The 21,234-nt window shown below is 35.4% G+C and overlaps 1 protein-coding gene across 2 annotated transcripts; it reads right to left on the reverse strand.

Moving 5' to 3' along the window:
* Positions 1 to 2,180: 2,180 nt before the first annotated feature.
* Positions 2,181 to 5,226, reverse strand: LOC149004453 (putative cyclin-D6-1). Of its 2 annotated transcripts, XM_089169693.1 has the most exons (7): positions 4,747 to 5,226; positions 4,563 to 4,649; positions 4,388 to 4,483; positions 4,084 to 4,285; positions 3,856 to 3,986; positions 3,551 to 3,739; positions 2,181 to 3,446 (listed from the first exon to the last, which is right to left on the reverse strand). In XM_089169693.1, exons 1-7 carry the CDS (start codon positions 4,924 to 4,926, stop codon positions 3,399 to 3,401), a joined length of 933 nt encoding a protein of 310 aa, XP_089025819.1. In that variant the 5' UTR covers positions 4,927 to 5,226; the 3' UTR covers positions 2,181 to 3,398. The 2 variants fall into 2 exon arrangements, with proteins under 2 accessions (XP_089025819.1, XP_089025818.1); XM_089169692.1 differs by having other exon boundaries at positions 2,181 to 3,739.
* Between the last annotated feature and the right edge of the window lie 16,008 nt (positions 5,227 to 21,234).

Raw genomic sequence — 21,234 nt, forward strand, 5'->3', positions numbered from 1 at the left:
AGTGGTATTATAGGGGAGGAAAAAAAATTACTAACATAAAGCACGGGAGGGTTTGCCATGGTAGGATACTCAAGATCACTCCCACAATGATAGGGTCAAAACTCCTAGCCTAAAAAATAAAATAAAAAAAAAGTGGGGGGGGGGGTTCTGAGTGACATAACAGTGTAACCTAAAACAAGAAAATGAATGATGAAATTGGCAATTGACCATTGAATGTTGTTCTTGATTTACTTTGTCCAATCATCGAATTGAATGAAGTATACGCGAAGTCCAAATTCCAATGTTAAAAGATCATACATTGCTTTTAATTGACCATAAGCTATGATTGATGTGCAGTGCAAGTTTTTGAGGTGCAAGGGCTTGCAGGAATTAGACTGAACTAGAAGGAGAAGAGAGAAATGGCAACATGGAAGTTGGGGGAAGGTGCAGGTTTAAATGGTTGGCCAACGTGCGTATGGTCTCGATCTTAGCCCATGACTCTCCTTCATGAACACCACAACCCACAGTAGTAATTCACAGAGGCATAATTGCGGAGTAGAAGGCACACCCCTAGACCAGACTCTCAAGTTCCAGACACTCGGCCATGAGAACTTACCCAAACACAAAAGCCAAAATACAAAATAATAATATATTTGGAGGAAAATATACACGATTATAGGACCAGATTCAACAGTTCAACCCAATTCCTCTCAACAGGAACTACAAGCCTCCCAGAGAACACAATTCTCCGGGGGTCAAGCGAAACAAAATTAGCGTTCAGAGTGGAGGGTACGGATAAAGGGAAGAAGATGCCATGAGAAATCCTCCAAGATACACCCAGATCTCGCGAAGTGCAGAAATCTTCCGGATAACTCAAGAGAGTCGTATAGAGACGGCAGAAATCCGTTCATGAAACGCTTACAAACGAAACAAAAACACCAAATGATCTGCAGAAATCCTGCAACAAACTTCAAGAACGGAGTTGAAAACGGAAGCAAACCCAGGAAGAAAGATCAATCAGCAGAAAAAAAAATCTGAGAAATCGGATCTACAAAGCTGCTCATGTTTGGATGGGAGAAATCAGATCTGGGAAGGCTTTGATACCATGTAAAGTAATGAAATAAAATGATCTATGTTGATTTATTATTGAAGCATACACTTTATAGTGTTTACAAGGCAAGACATACACGTGTCTATATCCTACACATGTGGTTAACTATATATGCTTAACACTTATTATCTGTGTTCGATCAAATGCCTCTTTCATCAATATTTTTAAGGGCATGTTGCTGGCACTCTCACGCTAGAAAACGTAGTTTTTGTTTCTAAATGTGAGTCTACAAGACCTCCAGCTCTTTACAAATCTAAGGTCTCCCCGTGTATAAACTCCATGCAAATTAATCAAAGTTGTGTTTTAAAAAACTAAGGTTCCTGTTGACTTATTTATCAAGTCTGCATCTCATAATTTAATATTTCCTTTGTTTTTGTGTATTAATTCCTTGATTCTAACTCTAACATAGAAACAATCTTCTAATCAATCAAGAATTTTTAAACAACTAAGATTTTGTGTCTCTCAACTGTCCACTGTTAATCAGGAAATGGTCCCCCAACATGTGTCTCTAGTCCATCTGGTCCATGCCTTCAAATTCGCCCAGAGCATGTGTTTCCAGTCAGTTTCCTGGATACCCAATGACAGCCTCGTTAATATTGCTGCGTTACATGGTCCATGGGTTCATATTATCACAGTAAGAGTTCAAAAAAGAAGTCTCTAAGCTTAGAATCATGAGCCCTTAACTTTTTCCCCTTCTCGTGTTCACAAGAAGTTCTTTACGTGGAGGGATGCTAGGGTTTATGGTTACCACAAATATGGTGAACTGATGAAAGGACAAAAGGGATTTTTATTTTTTGCTTTGGCTGGGTATAGGACAGAAATGGGTTTGGAGGGAAGATCTGAATCGTTTTTAATGAATAGGGTCACAGTTGCAGGATTCAAGAAAGTGACTTGACCGTATATACCAATGGAATGTCTTTTTCTGTATCTAAAATTTCCCCTCTTCCAGTTAAAACTCCTGGGATTAATCAATCCTACAGTGAAACATTGAAAGTAGAAGAAGATAAAAAATAATGTAACAAAGGAAGAAACGAATTGAACCACTCAGTTCTACCAAAAAAAAAAGAATTGAACCACTCAGGGGAGAATAATGCACCCACCAACTTCAATCAGTCTAAGATTTTCAGAGAGTCATTGCTATTCTCTTACTGATAAGATTGATTATGAACTTATCTAAATCTGCAGAGTAAGTAGTTCATGACCTAGGCGATAAAACCCATTTTGGAGTCTCAAATCTATCAAGAAATTTCAACACTTAACAGCAGGAAGAAAAACTACCCCAAATGATACCACTGGTTTATGTGGTTTACCAAGAAATTGTACACTATCTTACCAATGAAAAATCCCTAATTCAAGTAATGTAAAAGAGTTTCCAAGAAATGTCAAGAGGCAACAACAGTGAAGAGGAGAGAAAACAAGAGAATGATACCAAAGCAACAAACAGAACTAGTCAAAGCATAGGGCCCATTATACAGCTGTTGTGCCGTTTTCGTCAGGTATTCCTTAACTACTTCATTAAAAGACCTGACTCCCCTACGCTTTCTTGTCCTATTTTCGGTCACCTTCCCCAGTACCGTCTCATTGCTTTCTGTATCGGATCCGATACGACTATCTATTGATAGAATCAGACAAGTTTACCCGAAACTAAGTTATTTAGTCAATTCAAAACCGTTGCCCTCACAATGCAACTGATCCGATACTGATTTGTCGGCCACCTACGGAACTTTATCGCGTTCCTTGGTTCCGTTGCACCATCACTTCACCACGTTAAATGCTACATCTCTTCGATAAAGATATCACAATCTTTTCTGAAAGCTACGTTACGCAAATCTACAGTATCTCTTTTCTTTTTCTTGTTTTCTATTTTTGAATACAATCATTTTCTTTTTGGGTTTGACCCTTGACCATGGCAAAGAAAGAGAGAGTACACTCAGCATTTTTTTTTTTATTATTTCGTTTTTTTTTTCCTTCAAACCAGCAAAACCCGGAAACGACGGGGAAAACCCGACCGAGAAACCAGTCGGGTCCAAAGCTTTGTTTTGTCTATACGAGCAGTTCAAAGCTTTGTCTTGTCCTTCATTCGCAGACTACAGAATCCAGGTTTCCTTCTCAGAAAAGTCTCAAAATAAAAATAATGGCTTTGGATCGATGAAAAACTACATTTAAAAAAAAAAAAAAATGAAAGAAGGTAAAGGGTTGGATAGATGGACCGTTGGATGTAAGAAAAGCTCGCTTTGTACGCTTTGATGGATTTGTGCTGTCTTGGTCTCGGTCTCAGTCTCAGTCACAGCTTTTGTTTTGTTTGCTCTTAATCTTCCTGCTTTCGGCTTTGTGTTGTTGCTGGTGTCGTCGTCCTCTGTGACAGTTGTAGTTTTGTATCAATATCAGAGAAGGTTGTCAAATTCAGCACTGTTGAATCTGCGAAAGCTGGAAAGATTTCTCACTGCAGAAGTCGCTGACCTTTCGCCGTCTGAGGTCCTTCTCTGCTCTTACGGTAGTGGTTGCTGTGATAGTATCACTATCACAGCTCGAGCAATGAAGGTCAAGAACATTGGCTGGCGTGTCCGAACTCGATACAATATCAAACACAGACTCGTAGCCGTCCATCACTATGCCCTGCATGACATTAAAGCAATCGAACAGGCTTTCCTGCGAGGAATCGGTGGTATTAAATATTATCGGTAACAACAATCTGTAATAATCCAAACGGAATTAATGAAAGAACAAAAAAAAAAAAAAAAGAAGAAAAAAATGATAATACTCACTTTGTTTACATATTCACAACAGCATATATCTTTTCTGAAACAAGGAAATTGTATGGGAAATAGCTCATGAGAAGCAGAGAGAAGCGCTGAAGCTGCTATTATGGATGGTTTAAACTCAAAAAGCTTCGTTTCTGCAATTACAATGAGATTAGCTAGTAAGTCTCTAATAAAGAGACTTGGAAGGATACTAATTATGTTATGTATTCGATACTGTTTTGGGAGATTTACCGTTTTGAGCTTTAAAGATTATCTCTTTAGCCCTGGTTTTGAGAGCATCTCTTAATGGCGGATCTTTCAGCTTGAATAAAGACAGGAAGAAATGTACGAACGCGAAAGGAGTTATTGAACGCGTTCGCCACTTCAGACCTCCTAGAATCAGGAGTTCCATTCTCTGTATAGAATGCGTATCGAAGATGAAACCTTCTTCTCTCTGTTCCGAGTTCCAAGGAATACAAGAACATTTCAGAATATCTAAGGAGCGCAGTTCTGAAAGAAAATATCAGAAAGAAGAGGAGAACTTGCAGTTTCTCACCTGGAAATCCATCAAAGAGAAGTCCGCTTTCATCATCTTCGCCGCCAAAGAGAGGCAAGACATAGCAATCAGCTTCAGTATCCACGGCTTCCCTTGCTGAAATGCCAAGATCTGTTAGATCTTTAATAGAAAGCCAAAACAGAAACGGCGACAGCCGACAAGGTTCTACTTTTACCGGAATTCGTTGTGTGGCGATGAACCGATCGAGGTAATTAACGGCCAGATACGATATTAACGGATCGAAGAGACAAGATAGCTGTGCCTGAAGAACAAACATTCGTTCTTAACACATGGAAAAACAAAGATCAAGAAATCAAACGACGAGAAACAGCTTTTTTTTTTATGAATCCTATATATACCTGTAGAATCAAAGAAACGGACTCGTGCCGAAGCGAGACATCTAAATCCCTTACTTCGATGTTCCGACTGTAGTAACCACATGGCATATGATCTGATTCTGCAGCGAAAAGTGCTGGAATCTTCTCGGTTTGATGTTCTTGAGAGCTTATCAGTGGATTCACAAGATCGAAATCCGCCATTTTTCGTTCCTCTGATTAATTATGAGACAACTCTGAGACTCAGAAACATGGATGACGATGAAGATTACAGAGGAAGAAGGAAGCCAAAACGAAGAGACTTGGCTAGCCTGCTTAAAAGAAGCTGAAAAGCCTTAATCTTCACTCCACTCCACTCCACTCCACTCCATCAGTCCCCGCAAAGTCGCATCTCTCTCTCTCTCTCTCTTATCTGAGCCTTCTTTGGCCTTCTGATCTCTCTCACTTTCTCTCTCTCTCCTTATTGGGAAGAAAAATCGAAAATTGAGAAATTTAAATACGTTGGTCTGGAGTCTGGTTTTGAGTTTGTTTTTTTGGTTTGGATTTATTTATATATCTTCGTCAATGGCATGGACCATTGGGCATATCTCGGGAATTTATCTTCTTCGGAGAAATTGATTGCGAGTGACATTAGCCATTTAGCCATCACCATGGGCGTGGGAGTTTGTTCGTCACGAAGGTTAGGGTGGTCATTCTCACTTATGTCTAGATACAGTCATACAACCGTACAAAATCTCTTGACTGGATTCCATTTCAATGAGCCAGCCAACCAATGAATGACAGTTGGGAAGCTTACAGACTTCGATAAATCCTTGACAAGATGTAGTTATAGCCTTATAGGTAACCGTAGGGGAGAAGGTGTGCTGAGTGAGTTCTGAATGTGAAACACATTGTCCCATTCAGTTCAAGTTCTTTTCTTAAAACTCCAACAAATCTTGAATCAACCACAAGAAACCAAGAAATCAGGCAGCTTGGGCCAAATCCAAACCATTAGGAAATTAAATTAGATTTTTATTCAATTTCTTGTTAGGTTAATTAACAATTGGATTAGAGATGCGGTTTTATTGTAAGCCCTAACCATCATATCATTATGATGTTTTCATAATTTTTTTTTCAAACATATTAATCTCTTTAACCTCTTCAAATAGTAAAATAAACCCAAGATTCTAATAAGGACAAATTAAAATACATCAAAGATAAATATAAAAACATAAGTTGGCATATTACCGTCCGAATTTGGGGAAACAAATCTTGTCACCCTATAGATCATAAATAAATGGTACCCAAATGAAAATGATAAGTTATCTACAGCTAAGTTTGTTGTTAAAATAAATTATAAAATTACTTAAATGCCCTTTGATGCCATACCCTACCCTTAGGTGGGTGAATGGATTCTCCTTTCATCCATCTTCTTTCTATGTCAGAGACTGCTCTCTCCCATTGGAAATCGCCAATGACCAAACACCGCCGGCAACCACAGCCCCCCCCCCCCCCCCCATTCTCTTGACCCATCATCCTACAACGTTTCTAGGAACCCAAGTCTGTGGTGGTGCCTGCAATGTCTTGGTGGTTGTTGCTCCTCATTCGTCCAAACCAAGACGTAACCATTCCTTTGATATTATCCACCATTGTCTTTCCATCCTCATTACTTCACTTAATTCCCTCCGGTGCTTTATCTTCGTTCAATCACTTAACTACCTCGGGCAACTCGGTGATCTGATCCTGCCTCTCCAACACCTTCTTTGGCTTTTCTCCCTTGTTCACATGCAATGTCTCCATTATAACCTTAGAAAGTGGTTTATCTTCCTCACTTGGTCTCAGCTTCTCTACCAAGAATTCCTTCTAATGGTAGAGAGTAGTTTTCAGCATAAGAAGAAAGATGGGTAAAGGGACCCACCTAGGGATTGGGTATGGCATCAAAGGGCATTTAGATAATTTTATAATCTATTTTAATAGTAAACTCAACTGTGGATAACTTGTAATTTACGTATAAGTGCCATGTAATTTATGAAATAATAATCGGTGGTTAAGAGTTTTGTCCCAAATATAGCGGGTGCCGTGTAATTTGCTTAAAAATGTATCATTTTGACACAGTTAATAATTTCATAAAATCCTATAATGGTTTGGTCCAACTAATTTGGATTAACTAATGGATTGGATTAAGGTTGCTTCAAATTTGGTCTTAAAGAAAAGAAAACGGCATCAACATTTATGGTTGAAATTTCAAAAATGATTCCCTGAAAAATAAAAACCTAAAATCTCACCAGATGCTCAATGGACTTTTGTCCAGATGTTCTTTTATAACCGAACCGAGAGACACTGGCAAGTCGTTGGCTGAACGGAAGTATACAGGAATGACCAAATAATGACTCACCTACTCAATGACTTGAGAGGATTCACTTTCAGTAATAAATAACAGAGAATGAGATAGTTTTTATTTTTATTTTTTTTAGCTAAGAAAAGTCAATAACCATGAAGCTCGTGTGCTGATCAATGAAGACTCACCATGATTACTAAATATTTAAGGACCCAACATTATTTGCCCATCATTGTTTGATTTTTACATGAGACGATAACATCTGTACTAGGATGGCTATTATGATCAGCACGATCGCGGTGAAGAGATTTTTTATTCATCACAAAAAAGACAGGAGAAGGGATATATCTTTGGAAAGATTACTTGATTAGCTGCTTTTAGATTTTCTCTTACAAAAATAGCCACTCAATGTTTTACTTTACAAAACTAGCTAAAAATGAATTTTTATTTATGAAACTAGTCAAAATAGTGCTTTTTCACCTATTTGGATATTTTTACTTCTAAAATTGATCATACTAACATAACGGTGAAAATGTCCAAAGGATATAAAAATAATGACTTTACCCTTTTGGACAAAATAGTGATTTTTTTGCTCGATGTGATCATTTTAGAAGTAAAAAAATCCAAAAAGGTGAAAAATCAATATTTTGACTAGTTTTGTAAATGCAAACTCAGTTTTGACTAATTTTGTAAAGTGAAACATTGAGTGGTTATTTTTGTAAAGAAAAACTAGAAGCAGTTAATCACGTAATTTTCCAATATATCTTTGTGCACTACTAGTCGGTGGATCACAATTGTAGCAGACTAGTAATGTTAAGGTCAAGATATCAAAATAGTTGTTGATGCAGAATTCGGTCCCTCCTGGTCAAACTCTCAAACCTGCAAAAACGTGCTCGACCTGTGTGGTCGAGTTTCGTCTCCGACGAACAAGTTAGTTCAGACGAACAAAGGAAGCCAGCTCAACCTCTCAATGTATTCAATAACTTAAGAGTGCATACCTCATAATGATGAATATGTGAGTATTTATAGATCTTAGGAGAGGTTATCTTAATTGTGCAGTAATAGAGTTCGAATAGAACTCTGTAATTGTTGCTAGTTTCCTGGGAGAGGAATTTTATCCGCCAATACAATATTACTTGGATTGTAGTCGTGGAGTCTGATTTAGATTCTAAGAGTGACCCGACTTGATCGGAATCCTTATCCCTATCTTTAAGGAGGTTGGATATGATTCAAATTGTATATCTTGCTTAGTGCCTTCGTTTTATTCGTGGTCCGGCCAAGGTTTGATCGGTCCGGTTCTTCTTAATTTGGTCGACCCAGACAAGTCTATTATAAAATATCCATAACAACAGTCTTTTATATAAATTATTTATGACTTTTTACTCCCACATCTCTTTTGGACTCTACTGGGAAAGAAGCCTTCAATTTTGAATTTAGTATAAAAAGAAAGGAAGAAGCACCCATTGTTTAGTAATAACTTTTAAAACAAGTAGGAGTAGCTGTACCAACTGTTTGTTAGGTATAAGAAAGAACATTTGTGGCTAAAGATTGATATTCATTAAATTTGAGAAAGATTCTTGTTGAACTGATCATTAATGGATTGCCCATTTTATAAGCACATTTCAAGTTTGTGACCCATATCACTCAGATAACTAGCATGTATTGATTTAATTAGATTTCTTATATGTACTTTTAATCTTTAGACTTCCAATTTCGACCTCTCTCTCTAGTCTTATCTATATTGCTCTATGAAAAGTGTGAAAAGTTTAGGCACAAAGTTGAAGTATGGTCTGCTATGTCTATATCATTCTTCTTCCCGCTAAAACAATCGATTTGTCTCTTCCAAAATGCCACGGTGTTGTTTCGTGTTAATTTTCGTACTCTCATTGGTCCCCCCACTTTAAAGTAAATGACATTTGAGGTAGAACTAGCATTTTCTCTCATTTTTCTCCTCTTTACGTCGTTCGTTATTTGTACCATAAGTGTATATAATTTGTCCCTTCTATTTTAAAGCATATTGAAAAATACACAGAGTTTGGCACAATCCTTTCCTTGTAGTGGCTTTCTCAATGAGTGTCCAATGAGTTATAAGATTCATGCATGTTGAACATTCCAGTTGAAAGACTAAGGTAAATATAATGAGTACTTTAGATTAGAAAATTACACATGACTAAATCCTAGAACTTATTAGATACCCATTGGGAGATTTCTTCCGGAGTGAGGTTTTGTTTAAAAATCAAACATTTTTGGCGTGCATGTGATCCTCATTACATTGCATGCGTATAGTTACAAATTTATAAGATTTTCAAACTTTTCTATGCATCGAAATAAAAATTTTGGACGAGTATGATTTTGATGGCTTCACAGACTACAGATATAGATGTTGTAGACTTCTTTGAAGATAATAATTAAAGATTTGGTTATGTTACTAGAGTTCAAATAAAAATAAAATTGATATTATGTTAGTTTGTTGATCTTAAATGTAATTCTTTTTTCCTTTCAATTTTATTCATTTTTTTATGTTGATTTTTTTACATATCTTTTGATGTATTTTATGTCATTTTAATGAAGAATATGAATATTCTCTTTATACTACAACACATATTGTACTAAGAAATAAAAAATGTTTTTCTTATTTGATGATAAAGAAATTAATATTCATACAATAATTGGTAGTACAAAATTGATTGAAGGATTCGGAAGAGCTAATCTATTATTCACTAGGAGACCAAATTGACTATAAATAATGTATTATTTTTTAATGAGTTTCAATAAAACTTATTAAAATTTGAAGATATTTGTCAAAATAATTATCATATTCAGATTACAAATGATGGTAAAAATGAATATGCACTACTACAAAAATGTTAGAATTTTTTCTTATAGTTTATACTACACAAACATTCGTATAGTTGAAACACATGCTTTAGTAAATTAAAATACTATTAATTTCAATAGCTTTCTTATTTGGGATGACTAGATGGACCATTCCGGATCAAGTATGATGAAAAAAATTATTAAAAATTCATTTATTATTTATTGAAGAATCATAAGATTCTAATTCTTCAATTAAGTGAATTCTTGTGCTACTTGTTTTCAAGGAAAATTTGTGATTAGACGATTATCAGTTAAAGTTGGAATTGAACCTTTTGCATTTTTAAGATGAAATATATGGAAGGGTCTATTCTCCCAATATATATATATATCATTCAAATAGTGTATGATTTTAGTAGATGCATCTATAAAATGATCATATGTGATGCATCTATAAAATGATCATATGTATGTTCATTATGAACTTGCAATTGGTATTGCGAGATTACTTGCTCAAAATAATTAGATTAAGAGCACAATTTATAGATTATATGGTAAAGACAATTTTTTTTGATAATAGTAGTGAATTTATATCTCAGGCTTTCTGATTTATATATAACAATTGAAATCATAATTGAATAGCATGTTGCTCATTTTTATACCTAGAAACGGTTTGATAAAATTATTTATTAAATGTTACCAATTAATAGTTAAATTATTGCTTATGAGAACAAAATCCATGTGTTGGCATGAAGATATGTCATTTTATATGCAACATCATTTGTACGCATCAGGCCAACAAGTTATCAGCAATTCTCCTTATTACAATTGATTTATGGTTAGAAGCCAATTATTTCTCATCTAATAATTTTTGGATATGCAGTTTATGTTGCAATTGCTTTGCCACAATGCACAAAGATGAATCCCCAAAGAAAGTTGGGAATATATATTGGATATGACTCTCCTTATATAATTCAATATCTTGCCAATGACTAGAGATTAATTTAAAGCAAGACTTGCTGATTATAATTTTGATGAATTAATTTTTTCAACATGAAAGGGAGAGAGAATAAACAATTAGAAAAAAAAATTGATTAGAATGCATTATCATTATCTCATTTAGATTCTTGTACTAAGCAATGTGAATCTGAAGTTCAAAAGATAATGCATTTATAAACTATTACGAATCAACTGTTAGATTTACTGACTTGCTAGGAGTTACTAAATCTCATATTTCACTTGTAAATGCTTCAATTTAGATTAATATCCTAGTAGAAGTATCACACCCCACCCGTCGGTCTCGGTTATCCACCCGACAACTCGTGGGTGCGATCAGTCACAGGATCCACGGTCTTACCTATCAATAATAATAAATGCAAGTATAGATAAATCAAGAGCACGAGCAAGTTCAAATAATTAATCAAAGGATTATAGGAGTCCAAATACTCCAATAAAAAAATCAAACAAAGAATTAATGTTTAAAAGGATTAATGAGTTCAACGGAAACAATCAAAATAAACTAATTGAGTTTCTTTATCTAAAGTTAAGTAATGCGCTTCATGAATAACAAGAAAAAGAGTTCTCCAGTTCTTCTCCATACGATCCTCAAAATGTCTGGCAATCTGCCTCCTTCGGCCATCAATGGGTGCTATAAATGCACTCCTAGCATCCGTAGGAGGCTTCATGGAAGCTATCTCCATCTCCCATTGACGGTGCCACATCCTCTTCATACGAGAGGGTTCGATCATGCGAATTCTCTCCAATTTCTGAAGTTGTGTAACCATCTATACAGTTAGTATAACATACAAAGAAAGGAATGAGTTCTGACGAACTGAACAAGGATAACACATTTCTCATCCATATGTTAACACAATCAGAAATGCATATATGATATGAATGATGCAATAATATGAATGCTACTAATTAAGATCTAACTATGCAAGTCATTACATAGTTGACATGCTTTAAGATATTACACTAGCCCTCCTCTGGGTAGGTCTAGTCACTTTGATCTTTCACGGACTGGTTACCTCTGTTGGAATCCTGGGTAAAGGGGTAAAGTCCTCATCAGGCATCCATGGCTGGGGTTTAAGTCAACCTTCTTACCACGACCATTGGCATAAGTACTAGCGCATGTTGGGGTTTCTAATCCAATGCAAGGTCATACTGGTAACACACTATATGGAGTCCAGATACTTCCCCTATGACACCAACCAACTCGGTTCCGTATCCTTTGCAACCTAGGAATGAGAACCCTCACGGACGGGGTACCGCTGTTGGACTCCACTCCTTAACCCTATGGTCATCCACATATTATTGGGGAGAAAAGCTCTCATGACTTCTCATGACACCTATGCCGCTCCTTGGACGTTCATGAGCCCAACCCTACCATTGCATGAACAACAATGAACCACTGAGTCTTCGCACAGACTGGTTACCATTGTATGATGAAACAGAGTCATGTCACTATTGTCATGGGTCATTCGGCTTCAATTCCCTACCGAAAGGGTAATAGCATGTAGGGTACCTAGCCATGCAATTCTAGACTCCCTAGGTATGTCATCCAGCAGTCATGATAGTGCTAGAGGCATCAGTGAGCATGTGTTCCATACCACAACCCTTTGATATCTCAAACAAAGATACTCGATTGGATACCCTTTCCATCACAACTACATTATATCAAACAAGATCATATCATGACCGTTCAATCAATATCATGAAGTAACAAGCTATACAAATATAACATAAACAACAAGTATATAATAGTATTAAAGTAAATTAAACAACTACAACAATGTACATGATTAATGAATAATAAAAGAAACATCTGATTCATCATATACATGTCATTGCATATAAACAAGATAGTGTGTTCTTACCTGTAATTAAGTAAAAGATTCCTAGAGTGCAATCCAATTACAATTATAAGATTTTCAGCAAAGTCAGAGAACACCTAAACATAGGGTTACAAGATTATATAAGAGACATGAGTTAAATCAAGTAAAAATCGAAAGTCACATTGCTACTGTGACCTAGCCAGTCGCTTGGGTCAAGTGACCGCCTTGAGCAACCACCCCAAATACAGACTATTTCCAATTCCAAAATTCAAACTTTTGATCATCCGATTTCAATCCGGTTTGGGATGATCTCAATCCGAATTCCAAACTTAATAAGTCTATAACCAAGGAGCAAATCAGAAACCTAAAATTACCACAGATCTATCACCCAAATCCTCTCCCTTGATTAGATCCATAATTTATTTGAATGCAGGGATTCGTTATCAGACAGGATCTTCTCAAACACATTGATTAGGGTAACCCACCAATCATAATTAGGTCACCCCAACATGATGGAGATGGATCCATCACCAATCCAAAGTTGAAAGAAGAGAAAGGAGTGAAAGGGTTTTACTTACCTCAACAAGGGTGCTTTGTTCAAGGGGTTGACTCCTAACTTCAACTTAACCCTAAACAACACATGGGGGAGGTCTTACCTTCATTATAGACATCTTCAAACACCTCTTACCTTCTACTAGAGATCCAACTTCCCAGCAAGGCAGGTTCTTCATCAAGAGAATCCAGATCCATGGGTTTAGGGTATGGATTGTGGACTTTTATCCGAACACTCCACAACTTAAACCGCCTTGACCTTCGGGTTATTTGACCTGCAATAAGGATTTCGGGTTAGAATTACGGGGGTTGTTACAAGAATAATCTATCAGTGCAAATGTAACTAAATCATGTTTAAAACATAGAAGATCAGTCGGTTCCAATAATAAAATCCTAGAAAAGAAAAATGGAACAAATGATCAAGATGGTCATAATACGGAGATAATTGATTATGAAAATCTTGAAGACATAACTTTTCAAAAAACTCGAGAAGAGGTTCAGGTACCTATAATTAAGAGATCTCGATTAGTTATGTCACTACAGGAAAGAGATGGAGACAAAAAGATATAGTTGTCGACAATATTTTTTTATATAATGTTATTAAAAAAATAATAATAAAACGAACGAGGATCTTGAACCTAAATTTACTGATGAATATAAATGAAGAAATAACTAGACAAAATGTAAAGATGTAATTCAAATAGAACTGAATTCACTTGAAAAGTAAACTTTTTGGGCTTTTAGTCAAAATATCTGAAGGTATAAAGCTAGTGGGGTACAAATGAATTTTTGTGCAAAAATGAAATGAGAAAAAGAATGAAATCATTGTATATATAAAGCATGAATTATGTCACAAGAATTTTTGCAAAGGCCTGACATTGATTATATGTAAACATATTTTGTTGTGGTACATATAAAATTACCTTCAAATATCTTATTATTTTGGCAGTACATGAAAATGGATATTATTATAACATATTTATATGGCTCACTCGAGTGTCAAATTTATATAAAAATCTATGAAAGATTCAAAATACTTGAAGCAAATAAAATTTTTGGAAAAATAGTTCAATAAGGCTTCAAGGATCATTATATGGATTAAAACAATTAGGGCATATATGATATAATCGCCTTAGTGAATATTTATATAATGAAGGGTATAAAATGATCCAATTTATTATTGTGTTTTTATTAAAGAATATATATCTAACTTTGTTATAATAAGTGCATATGTTAATGACTTAAATATCATCAGAATTCTTGAAGATCTTTCAAACGCAGTAGATTATTTGAAGAAAGTTAAAATGAAAAATATTGGAAAGATAAACTTTTGTCTAAGCTTGCAATTAATCATTTGGCGGATAAAATATTCGTTCATCAATCAACTTCTATAGAGAAGGTTTTGAAGCGATTTTATGTAAATTAAACACATCCATTGAGTAACCTAATGGTTTGAAGATCACTCGATATAAAGAAATATTCATTTCAACCCATAAAAACAATGAAGAATTTTTTGGTTCTAAAGTATCATATCTAAGTTGAATTAGAACACCAATGTATCTTATTAATAGTACACAACTTGTCACACTCCACCCAACTGGATCAGGTCATACCTGAATACCCATGGGGGTGATACACTACATGATCAAAGTTAAGTGACAAATTCATACAATTATATGACATAACATAATCAAAGGACAAGAATCAATCAGTGATCAATATTTAAAGTTATAAAAAATGAATTATCAATGAGGTTACAATTATCAATTAACTAAAATTAAAAAAAAAATATATAAAGTTAATCAAAACTGAACATTAGAATTTAAAGGAAATAATTGTTTGCAACGAAATTCTAGGTTCTTCGATGGAAGACGGCATCATCTCTCTCTATATAATTAAGGATGAAGATAAAACATAAGGCTACGAGGGACACTATTGTCTCCAAAGATATCGTCGGATCTCCATTAGTACCTAGCTCCATAGGAGCAATTCAGGCTCGGGCACGAAGCTCCATGCTAGTCCACCTCCTTGCAAGTTGCTCCCTCAAAATATTCTGCCAACAACGGATCCTCCATTTGAATGGAGTCCTCATAACTTATAGCAAGATCTAACAGAATATACACATAAAGGAGTGAGTTCAACAGAACTCAGTAAGGTCTACTCAACTACATATCAAGCATTCATTTACAATTTCTCACATCAAACATATGTGATTTATGATAATAATATGAAGAATAAAATGTATATGAAATCATGAGGTTTCTATGGTAGACACACATTAAACTATACACCAACCTCCTCTGGGTGGTCTCAATCACTTTCCCTCAACAAAAGACGTTTGTTCGGGTTCTCCGCGATTATTGGATCAATCACATCAATCCATGGTTGGGGATATAAGTCACTACTCTCACATCACCGGTTGGTATGAGAACTAGCACATGTCAAGGACAACTCTAGGCCCAATGCATAATCATATGGTCTCGTACTACATATGATATTGATATCATTTCTCAATGGGAGGCATCTGTTAATCTGATATCCTTATCTACATAGAAATGGGATTTTTAATGGGAGGCATCTGTTGAATTTCACTTCTCAACCCTATGGTCATCCACATATATATAGGCAGACACTCTCGTGGCTTCCCTATGAAAATCGCACATCGCGCTGAAAGTGACACGAGCCCAAACTCTATAAATATGCAACCCTACAATCTCATGATGGCAGTGGGCATGCTTAATGTTCACAGTTCATAAGACCCAACCACTGACATTACGGGTTAACCGGCTTCAATACCCTTACTGGAAGAGTAGTAGTACTCATGTGATTACTTAGCTAAACACATCTAAACACCTAGTATCCATGTACTTAGGTCTAAGTGCATAAATATATAGGGTCACTGGGATAATGGGCGATCCCATAACCCTAGTTTGCATATAAGTACAAGAGGACAAAGTCCCAAAATCAAATCCACACATTCACACCATTCTCATATAAACAATTCATGAAATTTGAAAATAGAAACAAATATAAATAACATTACCTTTTATTCATGCAAAGTCACACACAACTTATAACAGAACACATGATATCAAAATAATACAAGATTTCAATTGAAGAATATTTAAATAACATCATCAATCATACATATATGATTAAATATATTCCTCACCTTTCAAACCTATATCAATCTCCGAGTCCCAAAGAAATCCACAAAAAGAGAGTGCAATTGACCCAAAATAACTCTAGAAACATAAGAAATTAGATAAAAAATAATTTGGGATCGTTTAGAATCAAGGGGGTAAAATACACACCCGAACAGGGGATGTGAGAGAGGGGGGGGGGGGTGAGCCACACAAGGCATGTCGACCGCCTAGTCTAGGGCTCTGACCATTATGCTCGATTTTGTCCCCAATTTGAAATCAACTTGCAATGGGACTTTGGGGTCTTCAATTTGACAACATTAGGGTCCCAAACTACCTTTCAAACATCCCAATTGATTTTCAAACGAAAAACCCCAATTTGGACTCTCAGAGTTTGCTTGTGGGCATCTTTGAGAGGTTCGAATTGGTTTCAAATGCAAGGGATTGCACAAAAAACAACTCTCACAAAGGTTTGGGAAACATTAGTGCAATAAGAAGCATTCAATGTTGCCAACAACAATAACCACCACAATAATGCAAATATCTCATCATAAATGCATCAAAAGAGAGGGTGTGAAGGGGTTTTCGAGTCTCCTTACCTTATTGTGCAATTTTCTTTCTATCTCACACTTTAGCACCACCAAATGAATGAAGAAGCTTCAAAATCATGAGCTCTCCTTATCTCTCTCGTTCTCAGCCTCCCTTATACATAACAATGCGTTTGTGGGGTTGGAGAAACATAAAATAGGGTTTTAAACTTGAAATTCCGAATATGCCCTGAAACTGGGCAGGGGTGGTCGACCTAGCTAGTCAACTGCCTCTGACCAAACGGCTTTATATCTCATTCATGAGAAAGCCGATTATGACGGTCTTCGGAGGGTAAAAAGGTCATTTCAAGGCATGATCAATGGTATAGTTTACCTCAAATTTTGAGTCCTCTAGCATTGGTTTAAAGACATGCCAAAACCTTTTTTTTATGCCTTCTAGACTGACATTTTCTCTTATAAAATCTTAGAATGATTGGGTCTTCATCATGGTCATTTACCTCCGTAGGTTCGATTTTCGAACACCCGCGCTCAAGTCATAAGGTCCAGAGTTGTCGTTTACTTGCACTATAGGTCTGAGGTCCTGAAACCAATGGGTTAAAGGGTCAGAAATTTGAGAGTTTCACACAGCCATATATAACATTTTCTGTAAGTGTATTAGTAAGATTTATTATTCTCTAACACGAAGAATTAAAATGATATTAAACATATATTTTTAATACCTTTGAAGTATTATTGAAATGAGGTTATTTTATTCAAATGAATATGAAATCAACTTACTTGTTATGCAGATGCAACATATTTATCTGAGCCACAAAAAGCTAGATCTCACATAAGCTATTTATTTACAAGTGAAAGTATAGTTACTTTATGGCATTCTACAAAACAAACTATAGCTGCTATTTCTTTAAGTCATGCAAAGATAATAACGATTCATAAAATAAGTTAATAACTTATTTGGTTATGATCAATGACCCAATACATTTAAGAAACATGCAGTTTTTCATTAAAAAAAAAGAGTTTCAACAATATTATATGAAGATAATATTGCATGCATAACTCAATTGAAGGGAGGATACATTTAAAAGAGATAGAACGAAACATATTTCGTCAAAATTCTTTTTTACTCAGGATATTCAACGAAATGGTGAAATCGATGTTCAACAAATTTGTTCAAGTGATAATTTGACAGATTATTTATTGAGAAGTTGCTTAATTAAAATTTTGAGAAGCTAGTACATGAAATTGAGATGTACATACTTAAAGATATTCAATAATGTTATCATTAGAGGGAGAAAATTACGTACTGCCCTTTTTTTTTTTTCTCTTCATCAAGGTTTTGTCCCATTGGATTTTCTTGGCAATGTTTTTAAAGATGCAGCTAGTAAGATGTATTATTTAGATATGTGTATTTTTTTCATTCACTAAAATTTTTTCCACACAATTTTCTCTTAGTAAGGTTTTAACGAGGTACATTATTTATTGATGGACATCCAATGACGAGTGTTATAAATAATATTAGGATGTACATCACCGCCAAATAGATCATATCAAAAGATGTTTCAAAGTGAATCTTAGCCACCTTAGCGCGCAATCTTGTTGATTTACATTCACATATTAATTGAAGATCACAACAATATATTATTCCATATCAAGACCATCTTATTGTGTGCAAGAATCGTATATTATATTTCCTTGTAGACTCTAATATCTCTATATTAGAGAACATGTTACTTCTATTATAAATATATAATGTACATAACTCAATAGAAGAGTTCAATTCATATTGTCCAAAATTTTCTTCTTAGGTGGAAACTTGGGAAATTTCGAGGAAACTGAGGACTTTTCCGTACAAGTTCGACATCAAGTTTCGACAGGTTTTAGAGAGTATTTTGGGGTGGGATTCAGTATTTAAGCTAATTAGAGTATAAATAATACATTTGTTGTATTTTACTAAAAAAATCAATGTAGAGTTGTCAAAAAAGTACATTATAAACTTAACTACTTAAGCACATCACATTCAATATATAATTTGTAACTTCAAAATAGTTGACAATAAAAGGAAAATACAACTTCGTGTTAAGAGGAGTGCCAAGACTGGATTCATCTTGTGAGCTGAGTAGTACTATGCCTGTAATATCTTCTCTTCCAACCAACGAACATAGACATCCCATGACATTTTATGCCTATGGTTGTCAAGTTAATCGACAACTATAACTTTATGAGTCTGATCATCAATATGCTTAAGATAACCAGCTTGAAGGAATACGCACTTTGGATAGGGGAAGTCCGATGGAGGGGGTGTTTGTCGTGGTATTTGGGGAAATATGAAATAAACAAAAAAATTGAAAATTTGGGAAAGCTATAATATTTATAAGAAAAAATCAAGTTTCCACAAAACTTCTCAGGTTTTCAAGAAACTTCTCAGGTTTCCACGAAATTATATAAATATTGTGTATATCCATTATTTAGTGGTGAAACCAACACCTCTCAATGAAGAGGTCATGGGTTCGACTCTTGCTGAGGCGTATTATTATCCCAATTCCCCGGCTTAATAGCCCTTTTATACCAAAAAATAAAAATAAAAATTGGATGTGGAGTGTTTGTATTTATATCAATACCAGAAAAAAATAATAAAAAAAATAATCTTATTATAGGTTGTGAATGAAACCTGTTCTTTATAAATTATTAAAAAAAAAAAACCCCGACATGTCAGGTGTGATCCGAATTCTAATATCTTAGTTTACATATTTTGGCAAACGACCCAAATGACCCTTTTTTCTCAAACCAAAGGGCTTGGAGACAAGTTTAAATGATTAAAATTTTAGACTTTTGCACCTCACGTTCTCTTGTTGTGATTTGCCTTTGAGGCTCAGCTTGGTGAGCACAAAGTTCCCTTGTTAGCCTGACCTTCATGCATGAAAATTAGCATGAATGTGTTTCTTTCCTTGAAGATCTAAGATCGAGAGAGCCCAGCTCTCTCCTTCCCTATTCATATCACATGTCTTGAGGGTGTGATTATGGCCATATGAGGGTGTCCTCTTTCTCTCTCTCTTTCTCTCTCTCTGCAAAGCTCATTTCTCACCCCATGTATGGAGCCCAATGAAGCCAAATGTCATAAAACAAATTCAGACTTTGTCTTAAAGCTCCTTTAACTTAGTTGTTTTAGCCTATCACAGCTCATTTCTCAGACCTTGGTTTCTTCTAACCAAACCTTTTGGTACATTTTCATACCCTACCTGTCACAACTTTTATTTTAATGCTACTGTATGCGTGTGACATGTGATCCCCTATGCACGCGTGAGTTGCTCTTAAGACTTCTTAGTATATATTATTTGAGCAGATTAATTATCTTGTTATCATCGCTTTGGTGTAGTGTTTCCATCTGTTTATAGTTCTGCAAGCATGCATGATCTGCACATGATATATGCCAAGCTCCGATCGAGGAGGCTTCATGAAATCCAAAAACTTGACTCCAACTTCATTTGTTCGCCTGGTCAAGTTTCCTTGGTAACTCTGCAAGTCAAATTAAATCATACTTTCAGATATCAAGTCATGTTTCTAAATCTTTTCTTCTAGCTTCACTTGTTAAATTAACTAGGAAAACATACAAATAACATTTGGAGATTCAACCCAGAAGTTTTAAGGCATCAAGTATTGATTCTCAGGCAGTCAATAACCTGGGAACTGGATATTTGTTCTTGGCGCCCTGTGGGAATTGGGGATTCTGAATGTTGTGGTGAAGGCCAATTTTCACTATATAAAATGTTTCAAGGCATATTTCGGGGCCTAAACATGGCCGGATGACCGTATTTTGTAGTTGTCCATCGTCTGGCAAGGGAATAGGTCATGTTCAAATTCTGCGCGCCTTCTACAAAATGATTGGTTGTGGTCCTGAAACTATTTGGAGGTCTTGTATTGCTGTTTTGGACAATTTTGTGTACGAGGACATTCATGTTGCATGTTTTCTTTGAAGTAGAGTTTTTACTATACTTATAGCCTCTTAAAGGGTTGAGAAAGGTAGAAAACAACTAGGGTTGTCATCTATGTATTTTTTCCTCATAGTAAAATATGTTGTGGCCTAAATTTTTGTACCCAACTTCAAAGATGGATTCGCATAGACATATTTCATATCAACCTAAGATCATAGCCCATCACTAATCTCGGTTTTTGGAGGCGGGGATGCGGGACGTGTATCCTCCATTGTCGATGTCTTGTTTACTCGATTGGAGTTTATATATGTGTCTTATGTTCACCTATGAGAATTTTTAAGAAATTTGGAATTTTCGAATAAGGTTTTGGGT

Source organism: Hakea prostrata, chromosome 9 (genome assembly GCF_041222555.1).
Source record: "Hakea prostrata isolate BN-2017 chromosome 9, UWA_Hpros_2, whole genome shotgun sequence".
In the NCBI taxonomy this organism is placed as follows: Eukaryota; Viridiplantae; Streptophyta; class Magnoliopsida; order Proteales; family Proteaceae; genus Hakea; species Hakea prostrata.